General features: G+C 45.5%; 2 protein-coding genes across 9 annotated transcripts in view; one reads left to right on the top strand and one right to left on the bottom strand.

Annotated features, from left to right (window-relative positions):
- Wdr76 (WD repeat domain 76) overlaps positions 1-13,208 on the top strand; it is a 30,031-nt gene extending 16,823 nt beyond the window's left edge. For all 3 annotated transcript variants that reach the window (XM_087911255.1, XM_087911256.1, XM_087911254.1), the window contains exons 8-13: positions 279-432; positions 3,435-3,590; positions 6,078-6,295; positions 7,288-7,440; positions 9,555-9,608; positions 11,117-13,208. In XM_087911255.1, coding sequence (XP_087767381.1) covers positions 279-432; positions 3,435-3,590; positions 6,078-6,295; positions 7,288-7,440; positions 9,555-9,608; positions 11,117-11,381 — 1,000 coding nt within the window. In that variant the 3' untranslated portion in view covers positions 11,382-13,208. The remainder of the gene's footprint in view (positions 1-278; positions 433-3,434; positions 3,591-6,077; positions 6,296-7,287; positions 7,441-9,554; positions 9,609-11,116) is intronic.
- Positions 13,209-13,762: 554 nt separating this feature from the next.
- The window catches only part of Frmd5 (FERM domain containing 5), a 278,068-nt gene continuing 266,875 nt past the window's right edge, over positions 13,763-24,955 (bottom strand). For 2 of the 6 annotated variants that reach the window (XM_085696326.2, XM_048459658.3), the window contains exons 11-15: positions 23,421-23,495; positions 22,130-22,198; positions 20,947-21,053; positions 16,768-17,111; positions 13,763-16,588 (exon numbers count right to left, since the gene is read on the bottom strand). In XM_085696326.2, the coding sequence (XP_085552452.1) occupies positions 16,541-16,588; positions 16,768-17,111; positions 20,947-21,053; positions 22,130-22,198; positions 23,421-23,495 (643 nt within the window). In that variant the 3' untranslated portion in view covers positions 13,763-16,540. Of the gene's footprint in view, positions 17,112-20,946; positions 21,054-22,129; positions 22,199-23,420; positions 23,496-24,955 lie in introns of all 6 variants that reach the window. The other 4 variants (XM_085696324.2, XM_048459656.3, XM_048459657.3 and 1 more) reach the window with 3 other exon arrangements.

Genomic DNA, 24,955 nt, shown 5'->3' with positions numbered 1-24,955 from the left:
GTGTGCACAGAGAGCACACTGTTCTGTGACTGCCTCTGCTAAGCCGTATCTCAGCCCAGTCATGTTCCGTTTTAACTGCAGCCTCCTAAGTTTTGATGCCATCATTAAAATTATCAAAATTAATTTTATAATCGGAAAATAACAACCTTGATTTATTTGGTTTCTTCTGTCATCAGGAAGTAGATATTTACTAGAATTTACTAGTTGTGCTTTTTTTTTGAATTATTTTTTACTTATTGGTACTATTAAAATTGTTTTAAACTTACCCTTTTTTGTAGCTACAAAGCCAATTTAAGTGGTATGGTCATCAGTGAAGCTACTGTTCGTAAAGTGACCAAAGGTGCCATCACCTCTGTGGCCCTCCATCCATCAGAAGTAAGAACCTTGGTGGCAGCTGGGGCCAAGTCTGGGCAAATCGGACTCTGGGATTTGGTGAGTTGACGCTGCCTTTGGGAGATTATCTAAGGTCTGCCTGAAGGAAACGTCTTACAGAGAATAGCTTGGAACATTTATTTATAAATGTTGCTTGAGATTTGTGGTTTTGCACTTTATGATTCCAAGTTTTAGAAATCTGACAGAATTTAAATTTGTTTTTATAGAACTTTAACATTTTTAGCTTGAGTATCTTTAGTCATCTGGACAAATTATCTGGCAGGAGACATTTAAATGTTTATGTGAAGAAATTGCATATGAAAAGTCTGTTTAAATTATGTTCGGAATAGGGTTTGCTGTGATTTGAGTTTTAGGTCTTCCTCCATGTTTATGTTGAATTATTTTTTTGAGGTTTTGTTGTTGTTTTGAGGCAGTTATGTAGACCAGGCAGGTATGTAGACCAGGCAGGTCTTGAACTCTCAGAGCTCTGCTTGTCTGATTCCCAAGTAGCAGGATTAAAGGGGTGACACCAAGTCCAGCTAAAAGGTTTTTTTTTTTTAACATTTATGTTATTTATTTTTGTTTTTAATTTAGAATTTACGTGTATGGGTAGTTTTATTTATTTTTTGCATATGTGCATGTGTTAGTGCCTGATGTGCAGAGAAGCCAGAGGGTATCAGATCCCCTGGGAACTGGAGTTGCCGACCGTGAGCTGACACGGGGTGCTGGGAATTGACCTGAGTCTTTGGAAGAGCTCTTAACCACGGAGTCATCTCCTGTTTTTATTTTTTAAATTGTACTTGTATTCCTGTGTGTGCATTAGGGTGTTCGTGCTTGTTTGGAGGTCAGAGGTTTATACCACTCTGGGGATTGAATGGGGATTGAATCCAGGGCTTTGTACATGCTAAGCGGACACTCTCCAGCTGAGCCGCATCCTCAGCACCTTTCATTTATTTATGCATATAATTTTGTTGTTTATTCAGCTGGTAGAGCTATTTGCCCAGCATGCAGGAAGCTCTGCGTTTGTTCCCTAGCTCTTAGGGAAAAGAATATTTCAGAATGGAAAAGCTTGACAAAAGAATTGATGATCATGGGACTGGATAATGAGGACCCAGGTTCTATTCCCAGCACCCACATGGCAGCTCACAACCGTCTGTAACTCCAGTTCCAGGGAATCCAGTGCCGCCTTCTGGTCTCTTCATGTACTCATCTACCAGATACTCATGTATACATAAAATTAAAATTAAAAAAAGTTGGTCTTGTTTTTGTTTTTGTTTTTTTGGTTTTTTTTTTTTTGGTTTTTTGAGACAGGGTTTCTCTGTAGCTTTGGGGCCTGTCCTGGAACTAGCTCTGTAGACCAGGCTGGCCTTGAACTCACAGAGATCCCCCTGCCTCTGCCTCTGCCTCCCTAGTGCTGGGGTTAGAGGCTGCGTGTGCCACCACCGCCATCTTTTTTCCTTTTTTAAAGGCAGGGTTTCTATTTTGGCATGTCCTAGAACTTGGCTATGTTGCTTAGACTGTCCTGAAACTCACAGAGATCCCCCTGCCTCTGCCTCCCCAGTGCTAGGATTAAGGCCATGTGTTCCACTATGCCTGGCTCTAAAGTAAATCTTCAAATAAAAAAAAAAAAATTGATGAGCAGGGCCAGGCATGGTGGCTCACACCTTTAATTCCACTTGGGAGGTAGGAATAGGTTGATCTGTTTGTTCAAATCCAGACTGGTCTACTTACTGAGTTCCAGTCCAGCAAGGGTCTATAGTGAGACCCTGTCTCAAAAAAAACCCCAAAACAAAACAACAACAAAAGAATTGCTGATCAGAACTGAAGTGTCTTTTTTTATAGTTTTATGTATATGGATGTACTGCCTACATGTATGTCTTAGTGACATTATCATTATATGAGTATGGGTGTTTTGCTTGCATGTATGTCTTAGTGAGATTATCATTTTTTGAGTATGGGTGTTGTGCTTGCGTGTATGTCTTAGTGACAAGCACCTTTACCTGCTAAGCCATCTCACTGTCTCATACTTTGTAATTTTACATTTTTTTAAAAATAATTTTTCCCCTTTTCCCTTCCTCCAGCCTCCCCCCCAATTTATTCCTCTGTTTAATTGTTGTTACATAATTGCATATATCTTCCTAAATATATATAATTCATTCAGTTCTTATAATGTTACTTTTTTGTATATGATTTCAGAGATGACTATTTGGTATTGAATAACCCATACTTTTGTCTTGAATTTTTTTTTTAGTTTTATTTTTAAGTATATGGGTATTTTGCCTGTCTGTGCGTTCATCAGGTACATGTCTGATGTCTTCCAAAGTCAAAAGACAGCAACAGGTTCCCTGGCGGGTTGTGTGGTGTCATGTGTTGTTGGGAATCAAACTCGGGATCTCTGTAAGAGCAGCAAACAATTTTAACTGCTGAGCCAACTCTCTAGCTGTTTTGCTTTATTTTATTTTATTTTGAGGTGGGGTCTTGATATGTTTCTTGGACTTGCCTTAAACCCACCCCCTATGCTGTTTTCAGCTCAAGTGATCCTATTGTCTCAGCCTTCTAAGTAGCTGTGAGCAGAGGTGCACGCCCTCTCAACTGGCAGGAGCCGGGTTTTTGTTCCCTTGTTAAGAAGAAACTAGTTTGATAATGTGAAATTAATGTGGTGGGGTATTGTTAAAGTGAATGTCAGGAAACAAAGAATTCCAGTATAAAGTTGTTGATTCTCGGCCTGTGAAATGCTCAGAGGGTAAAGATGCTTGCCCGGTGACCCGAGTTCGACCTCAGAATTCCTGGTGAAAGGAGAGAACTGACTCCGGCAAAGGGTTCTCTGACCTCCACATGTGTGTCAGGGCCTCTATATGGTCATGCTGTACACACATACACGTTTTTAAAAGGCTGCTGGTTTTGGTTGTCTGGGAGAGTGAGCATGGTTAGACTAAGCAAAGACTCAATATAATTCCTATGTAAATGCTTTAGTGATATGAAGACATTATAACATCCAATGCCACATCCATTACTGCTCCTCACTGGTTTTGTCTTTCCCCTCACCTCCAACTTTCTTCCAGACGCGGCAGCATGAAGATGAGATGTATGTTTTTTATCCCCACAGTCAGCCCGTTAGCTGTCTTTACTTCTCACCCACCAATCCAGCCCACCTGCTCTCCCTGAGCTATGATGGTACATTGCGATGTGGGGACTTTTCCACTGCTATTTTTGAAGAGGTAAATGTTAATGTGTTTACTAGCTGACATCAGATAATATTCTGGATTATTTATTAGTTGTGTGGTGTTTTACTCTTGACTTTTTTGGGGGGCCTGCCACCCAGCTCCCAAATAAATCACACGTGGAGGTTTATTCTTAGTTTTGAATGCCTGGCCTTAGTGTGGCTTGTTTCTTGCCAACTTTTTTAATATAATTATCCTGATTACCTTTTACCTCTGGGCTTTTATTTTTCTCTATTTCTATATACCTTTCTTTGCTTCTTTCTCCTTGGCTTGCTGGATGGCTGACCCCTGGCGTACTGTTCTCCTTGTTCTCTTGTTTGTTCCTCGTTCTTCTCATTTTCCCTTTTATTTATCCCTTCTACCTGCTAACTGCACCCATTTATCCTCTCTACCCGCTAACTGCACCTATCTTTGCTCCTGCTCACTATTGGCCATTCATCTTTCTATTAGGAATACCAGGTGCTTTAGATAGGCAAAGAATCACAGCTTCACAGAGTTAAACAAATGCAGCATAAACAAAAGTCACACACCTGAAAATAATATTCCCCAACACTTGATTTCTGTATCAACCATATTGAGAGAAGTTTGTGGTACAACTTAGGGACTAAGTTTAAAAAAGAATTTTAAACCATTTATTCTAATAACTACCATAGCACAGAATGGCAGTTGCTTCTGGTTCATTTCACTGAATTCCTAAATTATCTTTTACTAGGAAAGCCTTTCTCTTTGTTGTTGTTTTTTTCTCTTTTAATTAAAGAATGAAGATAGCAAAGCTCTATTTTGCTTTTTTATTTATTTATTTTGGTTTTTCGAGACAGGATTTCTCTGTAGTTTTGGTGCCTGTCCTAGAACTAGCTCTTGTAGACCAGGCTGGCCTCCAACTCACAGAGATCCTCCTGCCTCTGCCTCCTGAGTGCTGGTTTTAAAGGTGTACACCACCACTGCCCGGCTCGATTTTGTTTTTTGAGATGGAGCCTTGTCATGTAACCCAGGTTGGCCAGGATCTGTGATTTTCCTGTCGCAGTCTTCCAGTGGCTAGGATGACAGACTTGTGCTTCTAGGCCCAGTTTGGCATCGCAGATGATTGTAGCAAACAACTTACCTTTTCGTAAAATCAGAGTTAAAACAAAAATTAAATTTCATTTTTTGGTGTTTGCAATTCTGACTGTCCTGGAACTCACTCTGTAGACCAAGCTGGTCAAATTCACAGAGATCCACCTGCTTCTGCCTCCCGAGTGAGGTGAGAGCTGCCATACCCAGCTTTGAAAATTAAGCATTTTGATCTGCACTAGGGATGCAGCCCAGATGTTAGAGTGCCTGCGTAGCAGGCACAAGGCCTTGGGTTCAGTCCTCAGCACCACACAAACTGATGTAGTGGCACAATGCTTGTAATCTTAGCACCTGGGAGGATGCTATTCTTCTGTCAACATTAGTTATAATTGAATATCCAGTCATATATCTTAGAGTTCATTTGGACTCAAAACTACTTCTGTTTTTTTTTTTAAAGATTTATTTATTATTTATACAGTGTTCTGTCTGCATGTATACCTGCAGACCAGAAGAGGGTGCCAGATCTCAATACAGATGGCTGTGAGCCACCATGTGAGTTCTTGGAATTGAACTCAGAACCTCTACAAGAGCAGCCAGTGATCTTAACCGCTGAGCCATTTCTCCAGCCCCAAAACTACTTCTGTTAAGATATAATTTTAGGCTGGACAGTGGTAGTGCACTCCTTTAACCCCAGCACTCAGGAGGCAGAGGCAGAAGGATCTCTTTGAGTTCAAGGCCAGTCTGGTCTACAAGAGCCCCAGGGCTGTTACACAAAGAGACCCTGCCTTGTAAAAAACAAAACAAAACAAGTAAAGGAGTTATAAAAATGTCATTTACCCTGCTATCATCCACACAGGAAATACAGAGCAAAATGAAAACAGAGGTTTGCCTAAATCAAATGGTCAGTTAACTCGCATCAGAGCTACATCTGAAACTCTCAATTCCAAATCTACTCTGTGAAACTTATCAGAAAAATAACTGGCTCTGAATCAAAGTGCTAGAATTAAAGGCATGTGCCACCACCGCCCAGCCCCTTCACTAGGAATGTAAGCATTGGTTTTCTCTAAAAGAATGGTTTTGTGGAACCTCAGCACTTGGGAAGAGAATGCAGGAGAATCATTAGTTCAGGGCAGCTACATGGAAAGGTGTGAGGACAACTTTGGGGAGTCAGCTGTTGCCGTCCCACTTTTGCCATGGAGTCTCTGTTTGTGCTGCTACGCCTGTACTCAGCCTGTACTCAAAGATGCCTGCCGAGCCTCTACTCTACCTCCTGCTGTGGTGGGGGTACTGGAAGTACAGATGTGTAGCACCACACCCATCTTTTTGGGGGTTCCAGGGATTGCACTCAGATTGTCAGCTTGTGTTTCCGCATTTGATCTCATGAGCCACCTCCCTGCCTTTGGGGTTTTAACTGGATTATTGCTTCTCCCCTAGGTGTACAGAAACGAGGGAAGCAGCCCCTCTTCCTTCGACTTCTTGGCAGAAGACGCTTCCACTCTGCTAGTGGGGCACTGGGATGGACGTTTGTCACTGGTAGATAGACGGACACCTGGAACTTCCTATGAGAAACTCTTTAATTCATCTTTGGAAAAAATTAGAACCGTTCATGTCCACCCAGTATCCAGGCAGTATTTTATCGCAGCAGGATTGAGGTAGTTTTCTTCTTTTGGGTTTATTATTCATTCATTTATTTATTTTTTGGGTGGGGTCCCTCTTGCTGTCTCCGGCTGGTTGGGAATTGTGCTTCTCCTCTTACCTTTTCAAGGGCTGGGGTTGTAGGTGTTTGTCACTGAGCCAGGTTTGGACAATGTTAGGACTTATCCTAGTGATGTTAGCGGTACATGACTTAATTTAGTTTCTCAGGCATTTGATCTTCTTTCTTTTTCTTTTTTTTAAATCTCGAGACAGGGTCTCACTCTAGACCAGGCTGGCCTGGAACTCAGAGATCCATCTGCCCCTGCCTTCTAAGTGCTGGAATTAAAAGTGTGTGCCACCGTACTTGACACACATTTGACTTGTGTGCTATATAGAAGCTAAGTAATTTTCCTCTGCACACTGATGGAAATGTTATAATTTTTAATAGGAATTCTTTTGGTTTAATAGGGAAACTGTTCAAGAAAGCACCCGTGTCTGCATGTATTTGCTTCTATTTTTATGAGAAGAAAACTTATAATTGTAATAAACAGAAAATTTGTGTGTGTGTGACCTATAATTTGGCTCATGTTCTTTAGTGTCTTGGAGATTTTTTTTTTTTTTTTTTTTTTTTTGTGAACACAGGGACTTCCGATGGTAGGGTAGCTCTGACTGTCCTAGAACTCACTTTGTAGACCAGACTGGCCTTAAACTCAAGAGATCTGCCTCCTGAGTGCTGGGATTAAAGGCATGTGCTGCCGCTGCTCAGCGCTTGGAGATATTGGAAACCTGGTAGAAACTAGTGTGCCTGAGGCAACACGGGTCTTCTGTGTCTTGGAATTTTTTTTTATGTTTTATTTATTTTCCTATGCTAGTCACTGTGTAAAGTTAGATACGAGAAGGTTTTGTGTTAAATGTTCCTAATGTAGTACGGGTCTGTGTAACTTAGGCTTAGTCCTAGTCCGTGGGCTCACTGCGTGGGCTGTAGTGATAATTTCTCTTCCCATCCCAGGGACGTTCATATTTATGATGCAAGGTGCCTGAAGTCCAGGAGAAGCCAGCCTTTGCTCTCTTTGGCTGAGCACACGAAGAGCATCGCCTCTGCCTACTTTTCACCCGTCACTGGCAACAGAGTGGTGACCACCTGTGCCGACTGTAAGCTAAGGTACTCTAAGAAGACAGAACCGTGTTTTTTGGGGAATCTAGAGACTGCTGCTATGGTGTTCATAACTAGAAGTTGTGTTTACTGCTGTTGCTATGGAATCACTAGTATAACTGTTATTATAGTTCCTCTCTTCCCCTCTTTCCATTTCTATTCCCTTTCTCCCACCCCATCCTTCTTTGTTCCTCTCCCAGGTCTCCCTGTATTCCAGGCTGACCTTGAACTTGCCCTCTTTCTGCTTTGGCCTCTGGAGTACTGGGATTATAGGTGTGTTTCACCACGTCAGTTAGGAGAAGCTCTGCTCCTGGGGAAAGTGGGATCCACTTTAAAAGTGTGTTAAATGGAAATTGCTGAGCCCCAGACTTTGGGCAAAAAATTATGCTTCTGCCCAAGCTAATTGGAGTGGTTTTAGGGTTTTGCCTTTGGTACCGTTCTATAGCTACTTTAAAACTGGTTTAAATCAGTTGAACTAAGAAACAGAAAAAATGTCATGTTGAAGAAACATGAAAGGGCTTTTGTAGTCCTAGTTTCTTGGCAAGTGGAGGCAGACAGATCCTTGAGCACAGATGGGCAACACAGTGAGACCCCCCCCCCCCCCATTTGTTGAGAATGATGTGAAGACAGTTAATGCAACTACAGGAAAAGTGATCCTGTTCTCTTTGAGAATACTTAATTCTGTTTCAAATTTGCAAGCTCTTTAAGAGTTGGAATTCATCTTTCAGCAAGTATCTCTTGAATGTGTCCCATGGGCCAGGCTCAAGAACGGCAAACACGTGATCTGCAGGTGTTAGTGTCTAGCAACGTTTATGAGCGTTTCCAGGAGATGATGTACAGTTATCATGGCAACGCACCTCCACCTTTTACCCACACAGCTCTCTTTGTCTATCCATTTTCCTTCATTCACACTCTAAAGTTTATGCTTACCACATTCACCTCTAGTAATTAAGCTTTCTAATAGTCAGACTAGGCAAGCCGCTCCAGTGCCAAGAGATTGCCCTGGATCAGCTGGGCACAGAAGGGGAGGAGTAACTGAGACTGGCTTCATTCTGAGTCCCTCTACTTTTGTACTGGCCAATCAGTCTCTTCAGCTGTTCGAAAATGACAATGACGTATCAGGCCATCAGGCCACCAACTAATGAGTTAGAGGCTGTTTGCTTTTTGTTTGTATGTTTTTTTGCTTCTAAAACAAATTATTTGCTGGGCAGTGGTGATACACTTCTTTAATCCCAGCACTTGGTAGGCAGAGGCAGGCGGATCTCTGTGAGTTTGAGGCCAGTCTGATCTACAGAAATGAGTTCCAGGATAGCTAGGACTGTTATACAGAGGAACCCTGTCTCAAAAAAAAAAAAGGTTTGTCTGTGAGTGTGTCAGGTCCCTAAGAACTGAATTTACAGGCCGTTGTGAGCTTCCATGTGGGTGCTGGAAATCGAACCTAGGTCCTCTGGAAGAGCAGTCAGTGGTCTTAACCACTGAGTCATCTCTCCAACCCTGGAAGTTTGGTTTTTATACATGCATGCACTCTCAGAGTATTTGTGAGGTTTTATTCCACAGCTCTGGTGTGTGTGAATCTGAATACAGTTTTAGATGCCAGGTTGTCACTTTAGAATGTACATGCCAAGTTGGTGTGGTGGTGCCTACCTGTAATCCAGCCCCCAGGAGGTCAAATAGGAAGGTCGACAGTTCTAGGCACACATTGTGAGATACTGCCGCAAAGAAAGTTTATTTACTTATTTTGGTGTTTCAATACAGGGTTTCTCGTAGCTTTGGAGCCTGCCCTGGAACTTGCTCTGTAGACCCGGCTGGCCTCAAACTCTGCCTGCCTCTGCCTCACAAGTGCTGGGATTAAAGGCATGTGCCACCACTGCGTGGTAAAAATTTATTTTTTTAGAGTAATAGTGTTTAAGTATGTCCAAATTAAGCTTATTGTATGGATTGAATGTTATAGTATAGTTCATGCACTTATTGTTAAAGACAGCATCTGAGGTTATAATCTGATCCCACATAAAGTAACTGTTATATTTCCCACTGTGAACCAACAGGTATCTTAAATACATAGTTACTATTTCAGTAAGACTGGAGAATGTAAGTAACATGCCATTGTAACTGTTTATTTGCAGAGTCTTTGACAGCAGCTCTATGTCATCCCAGATTCCTCTCCTCACCACCATCAGGTAGGCCTCCTATCTGTGTACCCAAGCAGCAGAAGAGCGCATGCTAGGCATGTGGCTCAAGGAGAGACTGTCTTTCTGGTTTTGCACTATGTTGTGTAAGCATCCTTGCCTTTCAGTCCTGTCCAGAAGAGCTCTTGCTTCTGGGTCTCGGTGACTCAGCTCTTAGCTGGCATGTGCTCTCAACTTTACTCAGTACTTTAGACTCTGCCTACTTGGTGGGGCTCCTGTTTGGGCTTAGGTGGCTTCCGCACGTGTCTCCTTCATGCCCTCTGATGGCCCTCTTCTTGAACCCTTTACTTTGGATGTGTCAGCTTAATGTCTAACTATTCCCTGTGCCAGGCCTTCTCTCTAGAGGTTGTTCTTTATCATGTTTGAAGCTGGGAATGTGCTAGACTTTGTTAGCGTTAGTTTTCAGAGGCTCTATTTAAGCATATTTTGTTTCCTTTTTTATAGGTCTTGCCCATTTAATTTTATTTTTCAGATAACTATTTTTCAGTTTATCAGGTTTTTTTTGTTTGTTTGGTTTTTTTTTCTTTCTTTTTTTGAAGCAGGGTTTCACTATGCAGCCCTAGCTGTTCTAGAACTCCCTGTGGAGACCAGACTGATCTCAAACTCACAGACAGCCTCTGTCTCTGCCTCTTGAGCGCTAGGATTAAAGGTGTGTAACACTGTTGCCAAACTTTACTTAATTTATTAAGAAATAAAAATGTCTTTGTTGCGTACACTATGTTTTGAAATGTGTGTACATTATAGAATGGCTAAACTGAGCTGGTTAACATGCATTACCTCACATTCCTTTTCTTCCTTCCCTCAGATGAGAACATTTAAAATCTCTTTTACTGACTTAAGTGAATGATGGTTGGAGGGTAAAAGTGCTTGCCGAGCAAGCATGATGACTGTAGAGTTCCATTTCTGAACCTATGGTGGATGTCGGGCAGCTCACAACTGTCTCTAACTGAAGCTGGCCTTTGCAGTCAAGCAGAAACATGGGATACTCATACACTGACATATACACACAAGAAAAATAAGATAAATCTTAAAAAGGTTTAAAAAAAGAAAACTCAGGCACTCCCCAAAACATCCCTAACTATATTTCTAGAATGGATCTTAGGTCATTTTCTGTTACAAAGGGAGTTCAAGGTCAACCTGGGCTTCCTAAGGTTTTAAAAATAGAAAAAAGTAACGTTATCTTTTATTAAAAAAAATTTAAGACTTACATATATGAATCTTTTGCCTGTGTGTATGCATCTGTGCTGTGTGTGTGTGCCTGGTGCCCGCTGAGGTCAGAAGAGAGGCATTAGGAGTTATGGATGGTTCTGAGCTATCATACGGGTGCTAGGAAGCAAACCAGTAAGTGCTTTTGACCACTGAACCATCTCTCCAGCCCCAGAAGAGGTATCATTTCCATAGGCCCAGGGTCACCACTCTCTGAGCAAAAGCTGAAGCTAGGAGGTGAGCAGATAATTTAACATTTCAAAGTCAGTGCTGTTTTTTTTTTTCCCTACTAGGCACAACACTATCACCGGGAGATGGCTAACAAGGTTCCAAGCTGTGTGGGACCCTAAACGAGAAGACTGCTTCATAGTTGGCAGTATGGCCCACCCACGGCAGGTGGAAGTCTTCCACGAGACGGGAAAGAGTGTGTATTCCTTTTTGGGAGAATGTCTCGTATCTGTGTGCTCCCTCAATGTTATGCATCCTACCCGATATGTTCTGGCTGGAGGTAATTCCAGTGGGAAGTTACATGTTTTTATGCATCAAGAAAGCTTCTGAGCTATTGGGTAGGTTCAACAATTTGATCAGCTTGCTGCGTGGCGAAGGAATCAAGTGATTCTCTCAGCTTAGTGCTTCTGTTTGGTAATGTGTTGTATTTAGCCACTGTAACATTGCTTCTCAGTGAGACTCTGCAGAATGCAGTGTCAGCAGGAGAGGAACCTGAAGGTCATCTCTAGAGGAGGCAGGACCCTGGCGCAGAAGCTGGGATGCTTTCAGCACTTTGAGACGGGATCTTGTATAGCCCAGGCTGGCCTCAGACTCTGGAGCCTCTTGCCTCTGCCTCCTGAGTGCTAAGATTCCAGGCATGCACCACTGTACTCAACATCTTTAGCACTTTTAATTAGGCTGTATTCTGAGAAATTCTGTCAAATTATACAGCTTTGAGTGGTCAGTATTAATTTTTTTTCTAATATGATGAGACCATTTTGATGCAATAGCAATCTGTAGATCTGATTTATTTTATAGTTTGGGGTGGATACTTAATCTCTCACACTGGAATAGGTCCTAAAGATCTTTCGATCATCTAAATCTAATTATGAAACATTACTGGACCCCAGGGGCTGTCACATGCTAGGCAAGTGTCCACTACTGACTCATACCCCACCCTTGAAACTTAGTTGTTCTGCTTTGTTGTTGTTTTTGAGACTGGGTTTTGCTCTGTAGCCCAGGTTAGCCTGCCTTGATCTTAGATCCCCCTGCCAAGTGCTAGGACTATCAGTGTGTACTACCATGCCCAGTCATAACTTAGCTTTGTAAGCTAAGAACCTGTTTGGGTTCCTTGTGTCTCAGTTCAGTGTTAAATGAGATCCCACAATAATCACTGGGAACCATGGTTTCTGTGACTGGGGCCTGCGTCTGCCAGCTTTGTTTGCCTTCTTCCCCTGGGCAGCGCCTCCAGAATTGAGCTGGGACTGCGCAGTGTTTGAACTAGTGTATAACTGTACAGCTAACTGGCGACTTTTCACATGAAATTCATAACCCCAGCACTTGAGATGAGGCAGGAGAATTGGGAGTTCAAGGCCAACCTGGCTCACCTTCCTTTGCCCCCAAATTAATAAAGTACACAATGCAAAATTAGGATATTTTTATTTTTAATTAGAATATTTTAAAATAGAACTTAGTTTCATGTTGTATATGTTTATGTATATTATGCTAAATCAGTGGTCTGGTGTCACAGTGTGACATGTATTCAGCCTTTTCTATTGTTACTTGCCAAAGTTACTACTGAAAGAATTATAAACAGCTTAGACAATATGTTTGGATTGTAAGAGGAAATACTCTTTTATGCTACAGAAATAAAGTATGAACTTTCCTTTAAGAGTAACTTCTTTGAACAATCTTCTTTAAAATCTAGATGCTAGAGATGGCTCAACAGTTAAGAACACTGGTTACTCTCCCAGATGACCCAGGTTTGGTCCCCAGCATCCACACGTTGGTAACAACCATGTGTAACTCAAGTTCTAGGGGACCCAGTACCTTCATCTGGCTTCTGTGGGTACCGTATACACATAGTATACAGACATACACACAAGCCAAACACTTACCTAAGATAATAATAAAGGTTAAAAAAAAAATCTTAAGAGAGTCAAATGTGGTGGTGCATGGCTTTAATTCCATCACTCGAGAGGCAAAGACAGGTAGATCTCTGAGTTCAAGGGCCATTTGGTCTACCTAGTGAGTTCCAGTCCAGCCAGTGAGACCCCATCTAAAAAAGCAAAACTAAACTAAAACTAAGGTTGGAGACTTCGTTTATCATCATGGATATTCATAAGGAAATGGCAGTTTTGTCTCATAGCTAATAAAGATCTTTTTATTTTATATTTATTATATGTATGTGCCCTGCATGTGTGTGTGTTGCTCAAGGGGGTCAGAGAAGGGTGTCAGATCCCTTGGAACTAAAGTTCTAGCCAGGTGTGAATCATCACGTGGGTGCTGGGATCTGAACCAGGTCCTCTGTAAGTGCTAAGCCATCAATCTCTCCATGTATTGGTAACTTTTGATAAAGGAGACAAGTTTAAAAAAAAAGACCCATTCTTTTTTATGGTATTTAAATATTTATTTAAGTTTAAAAATAATCTTCATGGCACCAATGATTTTTATGCTAACTACATACTGCATATGTAGAAAAAAGTACATTGCTTTGAAGGAAAATGTAACTCAAGAGATTCTGGCACACGAAAGGTTAACAACTATATATTTTTAAAGGAAACTAAGAAATTCACATTTGTAGGTAGTTTACCCTCTACTGCTTACAGGTGCAGCACACCGTTCAGGAGGCGTCACCTCTGATCGACGGTGCTATGCAAGTCTGTTTGTCTACAGTGAGATCAGATCAACTAATTCTGAGAGGAAATAAGAGACATAGAACACAGCAGAACCAGACTGAAAACAGAACTTTTTAATGACGGGGAAATACTGAAAAGCGCTCGTCACCAATAACGGGGCTTTGTTGTTGAACTATTGAAAACTATTTGGGAGCCAAATCGAAGGAAGCCTTTTCTGTCCTTATTTTCTGGGATAAGCCTTGGGGAAAAAAAACAACCTGAAGGTTGACCAGATGTCGGAAATGGCAAGGACCACTGTTAGGGCTCTAGACATAAGAAACACACCAGGCAATGGCAGGCTGCCTCCCTCTCGTGGCTGTGAAGGGTCAGAGGCGAGGCTACCACTCACTGCATAGACGCTGTGTTCTACAAACTGAGGTAGGAGCACTACACTAGAAGGCAATCTGCTATGTTGCATAAAAATAGAAATCCCAGTTCACACCAGCCCTGCTTCCCAGCAGCCTTTGCATCTCTAGGGGACTTTGACCTGAGTCCGGTGCTCTGCAGCTGACAGATGGCAGTGGCTCTTTGCTTTGAAGCGATCTCTAGTCTTAACTAGGATCCCCTCAGTTTGTCTTGTCATGTGGTAAGTATGTATTAGGTTTTACCCAAATTCTTGCTGGTATGGAAATGATCAAATAGGTCTGTGTCCATTCTGAGCGGCACCGCTGTTCCGAGTGGCAGAACTTGATCCTTGCATCAGATGTGACGTCACTGCTGGTGGGTGGGGCACCCGGCAAAGCCCCCTTGGGGAAACGGTTCTGGGTCTTACACGAGACAGGAATCGAAGCTGGCCCTCTTGCTAACGTGTGGTAGTTGTATTGTGTAGGTCAGGGTCTGCAATCTTATGGCTGTGGGCCAATTTCAGCATATTGCCGAGGTTTTTTTTTGGGGGGGTGGGTGTTGTTTTGGAAGTGGGAGACTGGCAGTCCGAGCCAGGGTTTTATGAATCCCAGACTGACCTTGAACTACTATGTAACTGGTATGACCTTGAACTTCTGCTCCTCCTGTCTGCACTTGAATGCTGGGATCACAGGTATATGCCACCACACAGTATTCAGTGTTCGTGATGAAATCAGGGCATTAGGAATGCTAGGCGTGTACTCTGCCCACTGAGCTCCATCCTCAGAATTACACTTTTTTTTTTAAATGTTTTCTTGGAACAAGCCATGTTCCTTTATGCATACATTATCAGAGGTGTGCTAGGATGGCAGAGAACGGTCCACAAACCAAAACTTTATTAAAAGAGGTTTGCTGACATCTAGTAAAATTCCGTATCTACCCCGGCATCCTGCAAACCACTGGCTGAACATGGGCATGGTTTTACCACCACAGGTGAGAACATGAGGAGCTCAAATGTACTGCAGTCCAATCGGCTCTGCATTTGGGATTTGAGGCTGTTTACCTTCGTTCTGGTCTGGGTCCCAGGACTGTGCCCCTTGGCAGTCCTTTAAATAAGTCCTCGGGCCCCGGATGACTTAGCAATCTCTCCCTGAGATGGAAACAAGATCGTGTGTGTGGTTGTTTTCAAGTGCAGAGGCCTGGGGACTCCTCACCTTAGTGTGGTCCTGTGCTGCTGTGAGTGATGCCCTCCAAGTATTCCGTGGCCTTATTTCCAGGAGCAGAGGCTGACCCTGTGGGTGGCATTTCTACAGTAAGTGTTGATCTCTGCCATGGTCAAATCCTGCCTCTTGTAGGCATCACTTGATTCTGTTTAGAGTGTCTCCCGGCCCTTCCAAGGTTGCTGCTTGCGCTCGCTGTTCTCCTCAGATCTGTTTCTCTCGCATCTAAAGATCATCATCAGGTTCTATTTTCTTAATCCATAAAGTAAAAAAAAAAAATACGAATAGATAAGAAAATAACATTTTGCTGTTAAAATAGAGCTTGAAATAGTCCTTTTTTTTTGGAAGAGCACACTGTACAAAACAAGTACCGCTCTCTGCCCCACAGGCGCTCAGGCGGCTTAGCACAAGTCCTGGTGACTACGCCGCAGGGCATTTCCAGCAGTGCACGCTGCTGCCACTGACTTCGTTCAACACCCAGAAGCGCTAGAAGAGTCTGGAGGTTCTTCAGGGGAAAAAAAAATCATGAAATAAAACTGAGTGATGTCCACTAGGCTCTAGTCTAAGGGGACAGACTTACCCCACCCCTGCTGCTGCTGCTGCTGTAGCGGCGGTCCCTTCAGATGCCCACTCTGCTCAGATGTGGGAAAACAAAAGGAAAAGAAAATTCAACTCAGACCATCGTAAGAAGCAACTTTCTAGTTTAATTATTCTGCACAGGTGTTTACTTTGTTAACCCTTCTGTCTGGCAAATAAACCTCAGCGATCCTGGCTGTCCACAACCCTGGCCTGCCTCGCTGGGTCTCCCGAACCCAGTGGGACCAGTGAGAAGGCTGCAGGGTACAGAGGGCGACAGCTGTCTTCAGCTAGTGTCCCGTCTACCAGGCGACACTACCGCAATAATCAGTATAGTAAAATAAATTATTTTTATTTGGATACTTTCAAAATAATACACATCTATGAAAAATTAAAGTTCGAACCCAAAAATTTTCCTGCATATTGAAGGATGAGAAACATAAGAGTTGCTGAGCCTTTTCTTGCAAGAGCCTCTGAAGAAATTGAGTTTTCCCAGTTTCTTTACAGGGCTTTAGCCTATGTCTCTTTCTTCTTCTGGGAAACAACCCTCCTAGGCTGCAGTGGGCTTTGAGTCATGAGAGGAGGACTTGGCGTGTGCCGATGGTTCCGCGATGGGTCCCATTGCTGGGACTGGGTAGCCGGGTTCCATGGTCCACCTGACTAGTTATTGGGAGGAGTCATGCCTTCTCAGGTGTCAATGAGCAGGCTCACCACTGAGCGGATTTTGCAGGCAAACCATCGCCTGAGGGGACAAAAGTATTGATAGTGGAATTGTTCAAACTCAGGGGTCTGGCGGATATCTCGGAAAAAGGCAATGTCAAGGTCAGACTCAGTGAGGATGATCAGGAGGAGGAGCAAAACAAAGAGGAGCCCCATGGTCACAAGGAGCAAACGGAGGACACTTAAAACAAACTTATTCACCTGTTCTTGCTCTGGCCCGCCGTGCCCCTGACACAGGGCCCTCAGCTCTCCTCCAAGGGCCTCCACCTCTGCTGCAGTTGGGGTGCTGGCCTCAGACTCCTTCTCCTCCTCAATGCTGCACGTGGCTCCATTGATCTGCCGGGAAAGCAGCATCAGCTCCAGGCTGTGCTCGGCTACAGGGGTGGGTAGCACGCTGTCTGCGGGGCTGTAGGCCTCATCTGCAATCACAGCTACACGCTCATTGCTGTCTGCCCGGCTGCTCCTCACGTGAGGCAGGAAGGTGTCCCCATGGGAAGAGGACCGCACTGGTGTGGAATGGGCACTGTCTCGTAGGGACTCCAGGCCTGGAGAGGTAAAAAAGCACAGGCGTAAGTTTTCTGGGTCTCAACATTGCAGTGGCATCCGTTCAGTTGGCTGGGTGCCTTTCCAATGGTTCCACGTAACAGCAGCAATAGCTGTAGACTCCATATTTAGACATCAAGAACAGGACAGAAGTAGTACCTGATGGGCATTTTAAAATATTTCAACAACTAACTCCAGGAGGTGGAGTGAGCAGTCACAGGGCCTGCTCTGAGGTCATGTAGCTGACTGTTCATGGCAAAGCCATGGGTAGAACCAAAGCCTGTGATCATTGCGTTGCTGATGGAATGCTGGTTAGGTCTGGCCTGCACCTGCCTTGGGTCTTAACCACCAAGATCCTGGTGAGCTGTCCCCTGAGCCAGCACTCTGGATTTCCCTGAGTTCTTCCTGACGCCTCTGCTGGCACAGAATGTTTTCTGTGTCACTGAGGAAAACAGAACCCTTAAAAAGCCCTGGCTGTAGCATGACCCTGGCCTCTGCCCCCACTGCATTTCTGTGCCCTCAGCACAGGCACATGACATCCTCTGAAAAGCCTGTCCCCTCTCAAGGGCATGTCTGGCAGCCAGCTCTCCCAGAGTGTGATCAGTTTTGTTGCCAGCAGCCACTTGAGTACGAACGTGTCTATCTTGGCTTGTGATTAATCCCTCAGCTGGCTGGGGAGGAGCGGTAAGACACTGTGACGTCAGAGGACAGCAGGTCAGAAGCCGTGGTGTGCTACATTGTTGGTGACTCAGTAAACGAGATAATGGGTAGGTATCCATTTCTAGTAGAACGCCTGGCCACCATAGTTGCTTGCTGAATGTTCTGTTCATGAATGTCCTGTTCTGAAGATCTCACCTGTAAGGTCATTCCGTGTCAGGCTAGTTTGAATAAGAAAATCCAGCCAGCACCCATCTCTCCACCCCCACCCTCCTCCTTCCTCTAATTCTTCCCTTAAAACGTTTTCTTGTGGGTCGATTTTTATCTTTTTTGTGCATATCAAATGTTGTATCACATTCAAAATGTCCTTATATTTAAATTATCCATAGACTTTAGCATTGATTATGGAATAACTCCCCCCCCCCCCCCCCTCCGCCGTGCCTCTTTGGCACTTTCTTGCACGTTTGTTTCAGGTCCTCAGAGTGGCTTACTTGTTTTTCAGAGCCACCATCCCAGTTCGGCTTCAAACTCACTGTGTGGTCAAAGTTGACCTTGACCTTCTGGTCCTCCTGCCTCCACCAACTCAGCCTTGAGCATGCTACCCAAGCATCCAGCTGAACTCTGTCCCTAACCCCTCAAAGCCTTTCTCCCCGCCCCATGTTCCCCTTTCTGGTTTCATGACCTACACCCACACCTGCGTATTTGAAGAGGAAGAGCTATAATCTCACTGGGAGAAAACGTGCATTACTTTAGCTGGGTTACCTCCCTTAATAATGTCCAGGTCTATCCGTTTTCTGCAAGTTTCCTAATTTCAGAAAATGCCTCTCCTGCTACTACAGGAGCCACCATGCACCCTGCCCTTTACCAGGCCCATTAGTCCGGGGGAGGGTGGCGGGGGCTGGAGCGGGTGCTGAGGAAGGATGGGCTAAGTGGCACAGCAAGACAGGTGTAATTACCTTGGAGGTGCTCTAGCAGATGCCTCTGTCCAGAGGGGGCTCCCAGTGGGCCTGGGGGCACAGTTAGGATCCTAGCCTGAAGCCGGGGTCCCATCTTCAAGATGCGTATGCTTAGCGGCCGAAGGCAGTGGTTAGTCAGCCGGAGCTGGACATGGACTCTGGTGTGAATCTTAATTAGACTCTTTCCCATGGTGGCCCAGGAAGGCAGTTCCTTCTTCAGGGGAAACCAGCCAGGCAGGGGAGGTATGGAGAGGAAACAGCCAGCCAGCTAGGGGCAAAGACTTCACCAGTTCCATGCCATGGCAACCCCCGCTAGCCGTGCCTTCCGCCTGGACAGAATGCTGGCTCTGGGAGCCTTGTGTTGGGCTGAGAAGCTTGGAGAGGAGAGGCCATCCTTATCAGGGGACTGGGTTCAGTCAGAAGTGCTTACGTCCATAAAAAGCAATGCTTCCCAGCCTGCAGCTTGTTCTCTGAGGCCCCTGCGCGACCCAGGCTCTCAGAGGGAAAGGGAAATAGACAACTAAAATTGCCCAGAAAACAGGTTGTGGAGTCACGCACAGGCTTTGTCTAGGCCACATGTGGAACAGTGCAGTCATGGGAACTGAGGTAGAAGTGGCTTTGGGGCTGGGCTGTATCTGTTCATTGTACCCCCTCCACCCCCAGCCACAGCTGAGCTCCACATTCTGCCCCTCCATAGTCACAGTGGGGGAAGGAAGCGAACATTCCTGAGTGTCCTCTTGGGCCCAGATCTCTTAATCTAGGCAACCTTTATAGTAGATGCTAGGATGAAACAAGCCATAGTTTCGTTTTTTGTTTTTGTTTTATGGTTTTTCGAGACAAGGTTTTGCTGTGTACCCCTGGTTGTCCTGGAACTCTCTCTGTAGACCAGGCTGGCCTCAAACTCAGAGATCTGCCTGGCTTTGCCTCCCGAGTGCTGGGTGTTTGTTTCTAAAGTGTTCCTGTTTGTGGGGATTTTGTGCTTCTTTCAAACTGCAGTGCCATATTAACGTGGTTTTGTGATTCCACCCCTTGTTTTTAGAGTTAGCAAAGCCCGAGGCCTTCTGTGACAACGTGCCCTCTAGGGAAGGCCGTCTTGGGTGGAACATGAACTGACTTCACACAGCCATTCCTTGGGGTTCTGTTTGTGCCCTTTGAAGGTCCTGGTCACATCCCTCATGGCTCCTCCCTGCCCAGTCAGCTGCGTGTGTTAGCAGCTGATCCCCATTCCACCCTTACAAAATGCCAGGGGTGGTGGGGCTTCTTTCTAAAGTGCTTCATGTAGCTCGCACTCATGATCCCAGCAACTGGGAGGCTAGGCAGGAGGACTGCTCAAAGTCTGAGGTTAGCCTGGGCTACCAAGTGAAGTTTTGTCAAACAAAAAGCATCTCGTGCGCATTAGATTCCTTGCCATTGACAGAGCAGGCAGGGAGGATGCTCCTGTTTACGAATGAAGCAACTAACTGCTGGTGGCAGCTGCCTCTCCTTGGAGTTCTGCATCAGCCTCAAGTGAACAGGTGATATTGACAAGTGATGTCCTAAAACCTCAGTACAAACCAGAGACCCCCAGACTGATGCTCATTCTTACCTGAGCAGTTTTGTTTTGAGGTGGGGTCTTGCTATGTACTTCATGCTGGCTTTGAACTCAGGGTAACCCCCCTGCCTCAGCTTCCTGAATGTTGGGATTATAAGGCATGTACTTTTGTGATCCTCTTACCCTCTGCCTCCTGAGGTTACCACATCAAGTTCCATGCTGGGCACTGAACACTCAGTTGTATTCCCACCCTTTGTGTAGAACCTTCTACCTGCTCTTTCCCACAGGTAAGGTTTTCAAGGTCCCTGCTGGTTTGAGGGAGAATGGCCCCAAGAGTTTTGGGTATTTGAACACTTGGTCCCCAGTTGATGTTGAGCTTTAGGAGATATGGCCTTGCTGGAGGCAGTGTGTCACTGGGGGTGGGGTTCGAGATTATAAGAAGCTGCACCCCACTTCCAGGTCTCTGCTCTGCTTGTTTGAAGATGTGAGCTCTCAGCTTCCTATTCCTGCTGCTATGTCATGCCTCTTGCTGTGCCTCCCTGCCATGATACACTCTTATCCCTCTGGAACCATTAGGCAAAAATAAACTTATATATGCTGCTTTGGTCATGGTGTTTTTATCGCAGGGAACAGCAAGTGGCTCACCCAGTCCCCGAGGAAGGGTTCGGCTCATTTCCAGGAGCCCAGACTCACCTTCCATGATGGAGATGTGGACAGCTCTTCTTCGTGTCCTGGGGACACTGCTCAGCCGTGGGCCGTGGGTTATGGAGGGACAGCTGCGGCTGGGAACCATCCCTGCTCTGAGATTCAATGGAGAGAGAACCACTTGACCAGTGCACAGATAGGGGTGTCCAGACATTAACAAATGCACTTGACCTTTGGTCCCAGAGTTTCAGACATTCTGCTTCAGAGTCCCTCCCTTCCTTTCCGTGCTGTGTCAACAAGTGCCATCATCTTGGGGGGCAGAACTGTCAGGGAATAGAGCCCTGACATGTTCCTGAGACATGCGCCTGAGGCGTGTCTGAAGATGGCACTGGCAGATTCTAATGGGCTGCACAGAGGCGGACAGGTGTTGCAGACTTTCCTTGCCTGCCTCAGACCCTTTGCCTGCTGGAGTGAAACAATGTGTTTTCCTGTGTCTACAGCTGCCCTGAGCACGAGACCCTCATGAGTTCCTGATGGCAGGGGAGTGAACTCTGGTGGGTTTTTTACAGATGAAAATCCCAAGAGCTGGGGCGTGGCTATCAATTAAGGATTCCTATATTAACACAATAAAGTTGGTATTCTTGTATCAAGGATGACCCGTATCCCCGTGTCTCTGTCTGTGTGCGTATGTGTTTAAATCTCCAGCCCCTTTCCCGGCTCACATCCTGTCCCATAGTGCAAGCGCTACGGACAGGTAATAACTTCCTGTTCCTACAATTCCAGGCTGCTGGGCGAATCCTAGCCTCTTGGCTAGTCTTTGTGAGTCTGTTGGGCTTGAGGGAGGCAGGCTTCTAGAAAGGTACAATTTGTGATCCACGTGACCCGGGTTTTCTGTAATGGAGTGATTCCAGGACAGCTAAGTGTCCTTGCATGGACGCACTTTTCACGTCTGTGATCATGTTCAGGCCGGGGAGGGCTGAGCAGAACTGAGTGAGGTGCCCCTAACCGTGATGTGCTGTTGGCAGTGGCTTGTCTTTCTCTGTGGTGCTAAAGGTTGCATGCCTGTTCCTGAGTCCCGGTGGACACAGGTTCCTTCCCTCTTCTGGCCTCTGCCTCCTCTTTTGGTATCTGCTTTGGCCAGAAGTTTCACAGCGCTCAGCTTGCTAGGTCTTTGAGGTTCTGGGATCTGAGCTGGAACTGGTTCAGGAGAAGAGCCTAAGAGTCCACCTACCTATGGATTTCTGGTGGCTCCCGTTTGATCTTGGCACTTGACTCCATGACTTCCTTTGCAACCCGGCCACTGTGAAATGATAAAATAAAAATAAACAGCAAGAAAGGGACGATCAGGACGAGGCCCCAAGATCTCAGGTGCCCTAGCTTAGTCAAGAAATGACATCAGCCCTACCCATCCCCGAAGGCTTCAGTCACTGCACAAGGCTTTCTTGATGGGGCAAAGATTTCTGGCATGCCATGACCGCTCAGCTTATCTCTTCATTGCTAGAGTCTCTAAGTTCTACCTCCCCCCATTTTTTTTTTTTTTGAGTCAGGGTCTGTCTATGTAGTCCTGGCTGTCCTGGAACTTGCTCTGTAGACCAGGTTATCCTTGAACTCTCCTCCCTCTGCCTCTGTTGGCACTAAAGGAATGTGTCACCCATGCCCAGCTCCATTTGTAATTTGGAAGTATTCCTCTCGTCTCATGAATTACCAGGAAAAAGTCCCAAACCCCTCAGAAAGGGGACATACAACAACTGTCATGGTTCTTGTTTTGCTGCTGCTGTTGCAATGGCTCACTCCAGAATTATATTGCAATTGGAAGTGGCAAGTATGTGAAAGAGAGATTCCCCGAGTCGTGGAATTAAAAAACCCTAGCTCAGCTCATACTATACCCTCCCAAGATGCTCTGAGCCATTAGACATCCTAAGATATATTTTAAATTTAAATTACTGTGCTTAAGAGAGCTCTAAAGCAAAAATGTCTTTAACCTGTAAGTCCCACTTGCCCAAGGACAGACAACTTCCTGGAATGCTGGGGTTGTTCATATAACCACCCATGTATTTTCACTTCTGTAAACAAGGCTAATTGTCCCAACTGCATAGGCTGTGCTTGTGCACACACAGGCAGGAGGTATGTCAGTGGGAAGTGACATAAGGTATGTAGCCTTGTGGGTTTTGCCTTTAGAAGTCCCTGACTGATGTACTTTGATGCCATACTCTGGGAATCATGGGTGTGGAGCTGGCCAGTGTTCATCGTCCTGCCCAGTTAAAACTTGCTTTAAATGCGGCCCAAAAATTGTGGTAGTGGTCTTATTCTTCCCCAGCGGGATTAACCCCAAGAGGGAAGAAGAGACCTACAGACAGACAGCTAGGGAAGAAGAGGATAAAAGGCTCAGGAATTGGGAGGAAACCCCAGGCCCTGCTGAGAGCTCTGGTTCCCCGGTTCTTGAGGGTGAGGCACATGGAGACTGTTCTCTAGAGAAGGGTCTGGAAAGAGATCTAGAATGGCTACTTACTGTCACTATTTACCTGTATCGGAACCGGCTCCCTTTGAAGAACAGATTGCTGCTGGACACTGTGCGAACTTGGCTTGACTTCTCCAGCCTACGGCAGAGCAGAGTTCAGGGTGACACATGGACCGAGCCACGTCACAGGCCGACGGACACAGGTGGGCAGGGAGCCCCCTGCAAAGGCTACTGGAAGCTTTCTTCAGATTCAAGAAAAAGCCCTTGGTAGTCTGTGCCGGGGTGCTGCCCACTGGGAGGAATGCTTAGCCACTGAGTGGCCACACGTGGGGAGGGAGGGACACAAGCGTTTCTTCCCAGGATACAGATCAAAAAGTGCCAGGCAGCAGTTTTAGATGAGGTCTGACAGAGAGAATGGGGATGCTTAAGGAATCCCCAGGACTTTAGTGGGAGCCAGCTCCTGTATATGGGGACGGGAGGCAGGGAAGCCCGTCTTCCTGGGCTTCTCCTAAGCCCTACCAGCAGGAGTTTGTCTCTCAAATTCACTTCTCTCTAGGTTCATGTCACTGGCTAAACCTAGGCCTTGTCCTCACAGGTGAAGGGAAGATGGTGGCCCAAACCAACTAACCGATTAAACAAAAATTCTGTATTCTTGGCTTTGTCAATAGCAGGGAGGTTCAAGTCGGCTAAAGTATCTCCCGAATGTTCCCCTTGGAAGGAAGCCCACTCAGGGTGGAATACACCTGTTCAGTTCACCCTGGTACGAGTATCAAGTACACAGTGAGTGTTAGTGACTGAGAGTGCCTTCCCAGATCAGTTCTGCTGGCTGGAGTGAGCTCACTAAGGAGGAGCGCTGTCACTGAGGAGAGCAGTTCCGATTTTCCCAGAGCCCTTCAGGACAGCAGAGAGAGGATCTGGCTTGTCAGGGCAATTGGCGACAGCAAGGGTCACCATAATTGGAGTCTGTCACACTGGCACTGTCGCAATACACTCTCTTTTAACACAGGGTCCCATGTAGCCCAGGCTATCCTGCAACTCACTTTGTAGCTGAGGATAACCTTTAACTGGTCCTTATGCCTCCAGCTTGTGAGGACTGGGATAACATTTGTTGCCATGTCCTGCTTAGGCAATGCAGAGTACTGAACCCCATACCTCATACTTGCAAGGCGATCACTCCCACAAACGAACCACGTCCCCACCTCAGAACATCTATTGAGACACAGACCATCAATTTTGTTTTTAAGCAAAGACCAAGGGGTCTGGTGAACCATTTTCTGGGCATCACCTCGGCCTCTCTCTAGTCCATTTCTTTGTGCACTGATGCTTTCGTGGCCACTTTCTTAATCGGAGAGAACTGGATGCAGAAGCCTCCAGACTCCCCCAAACTCCGGCCAGTCAAGTTACCTCTGACTCAAACCTAGCTTCTCGGTAGCAAGACAACTGGCCACCATCTCCAGCTCTGGGCTACCCACCAAGAGAGGGACCCCAGGCTCCCCTGAAAGCTGAGGTCTGAGGTCAGGATGTTTGCGCAGAGTTTTTCATGGGACACTTGTCTTCTAGGCCTTCCAGGGCGCCATGGTGGCAGTGATCCAAATTAAT

The sequence above is a fragment of the Myodes glareolus genome, chromosome 10, assembly GCF_982192425.1.
Source record: "Myodes glareolus chromosome 10, mMyoGla1.1, whole genome shotgun sequence".
Lineage (NCBI taxonomy): Eukaryota > Metazoa > Chordata > Mammalia > Rodentia > Cricetidae > Myodes > Myodes glareolus.
Note: the sequence above shows the minus strand (reverse complement) of the source record. Positions and strands in the feature narration are given on the sequence as shown.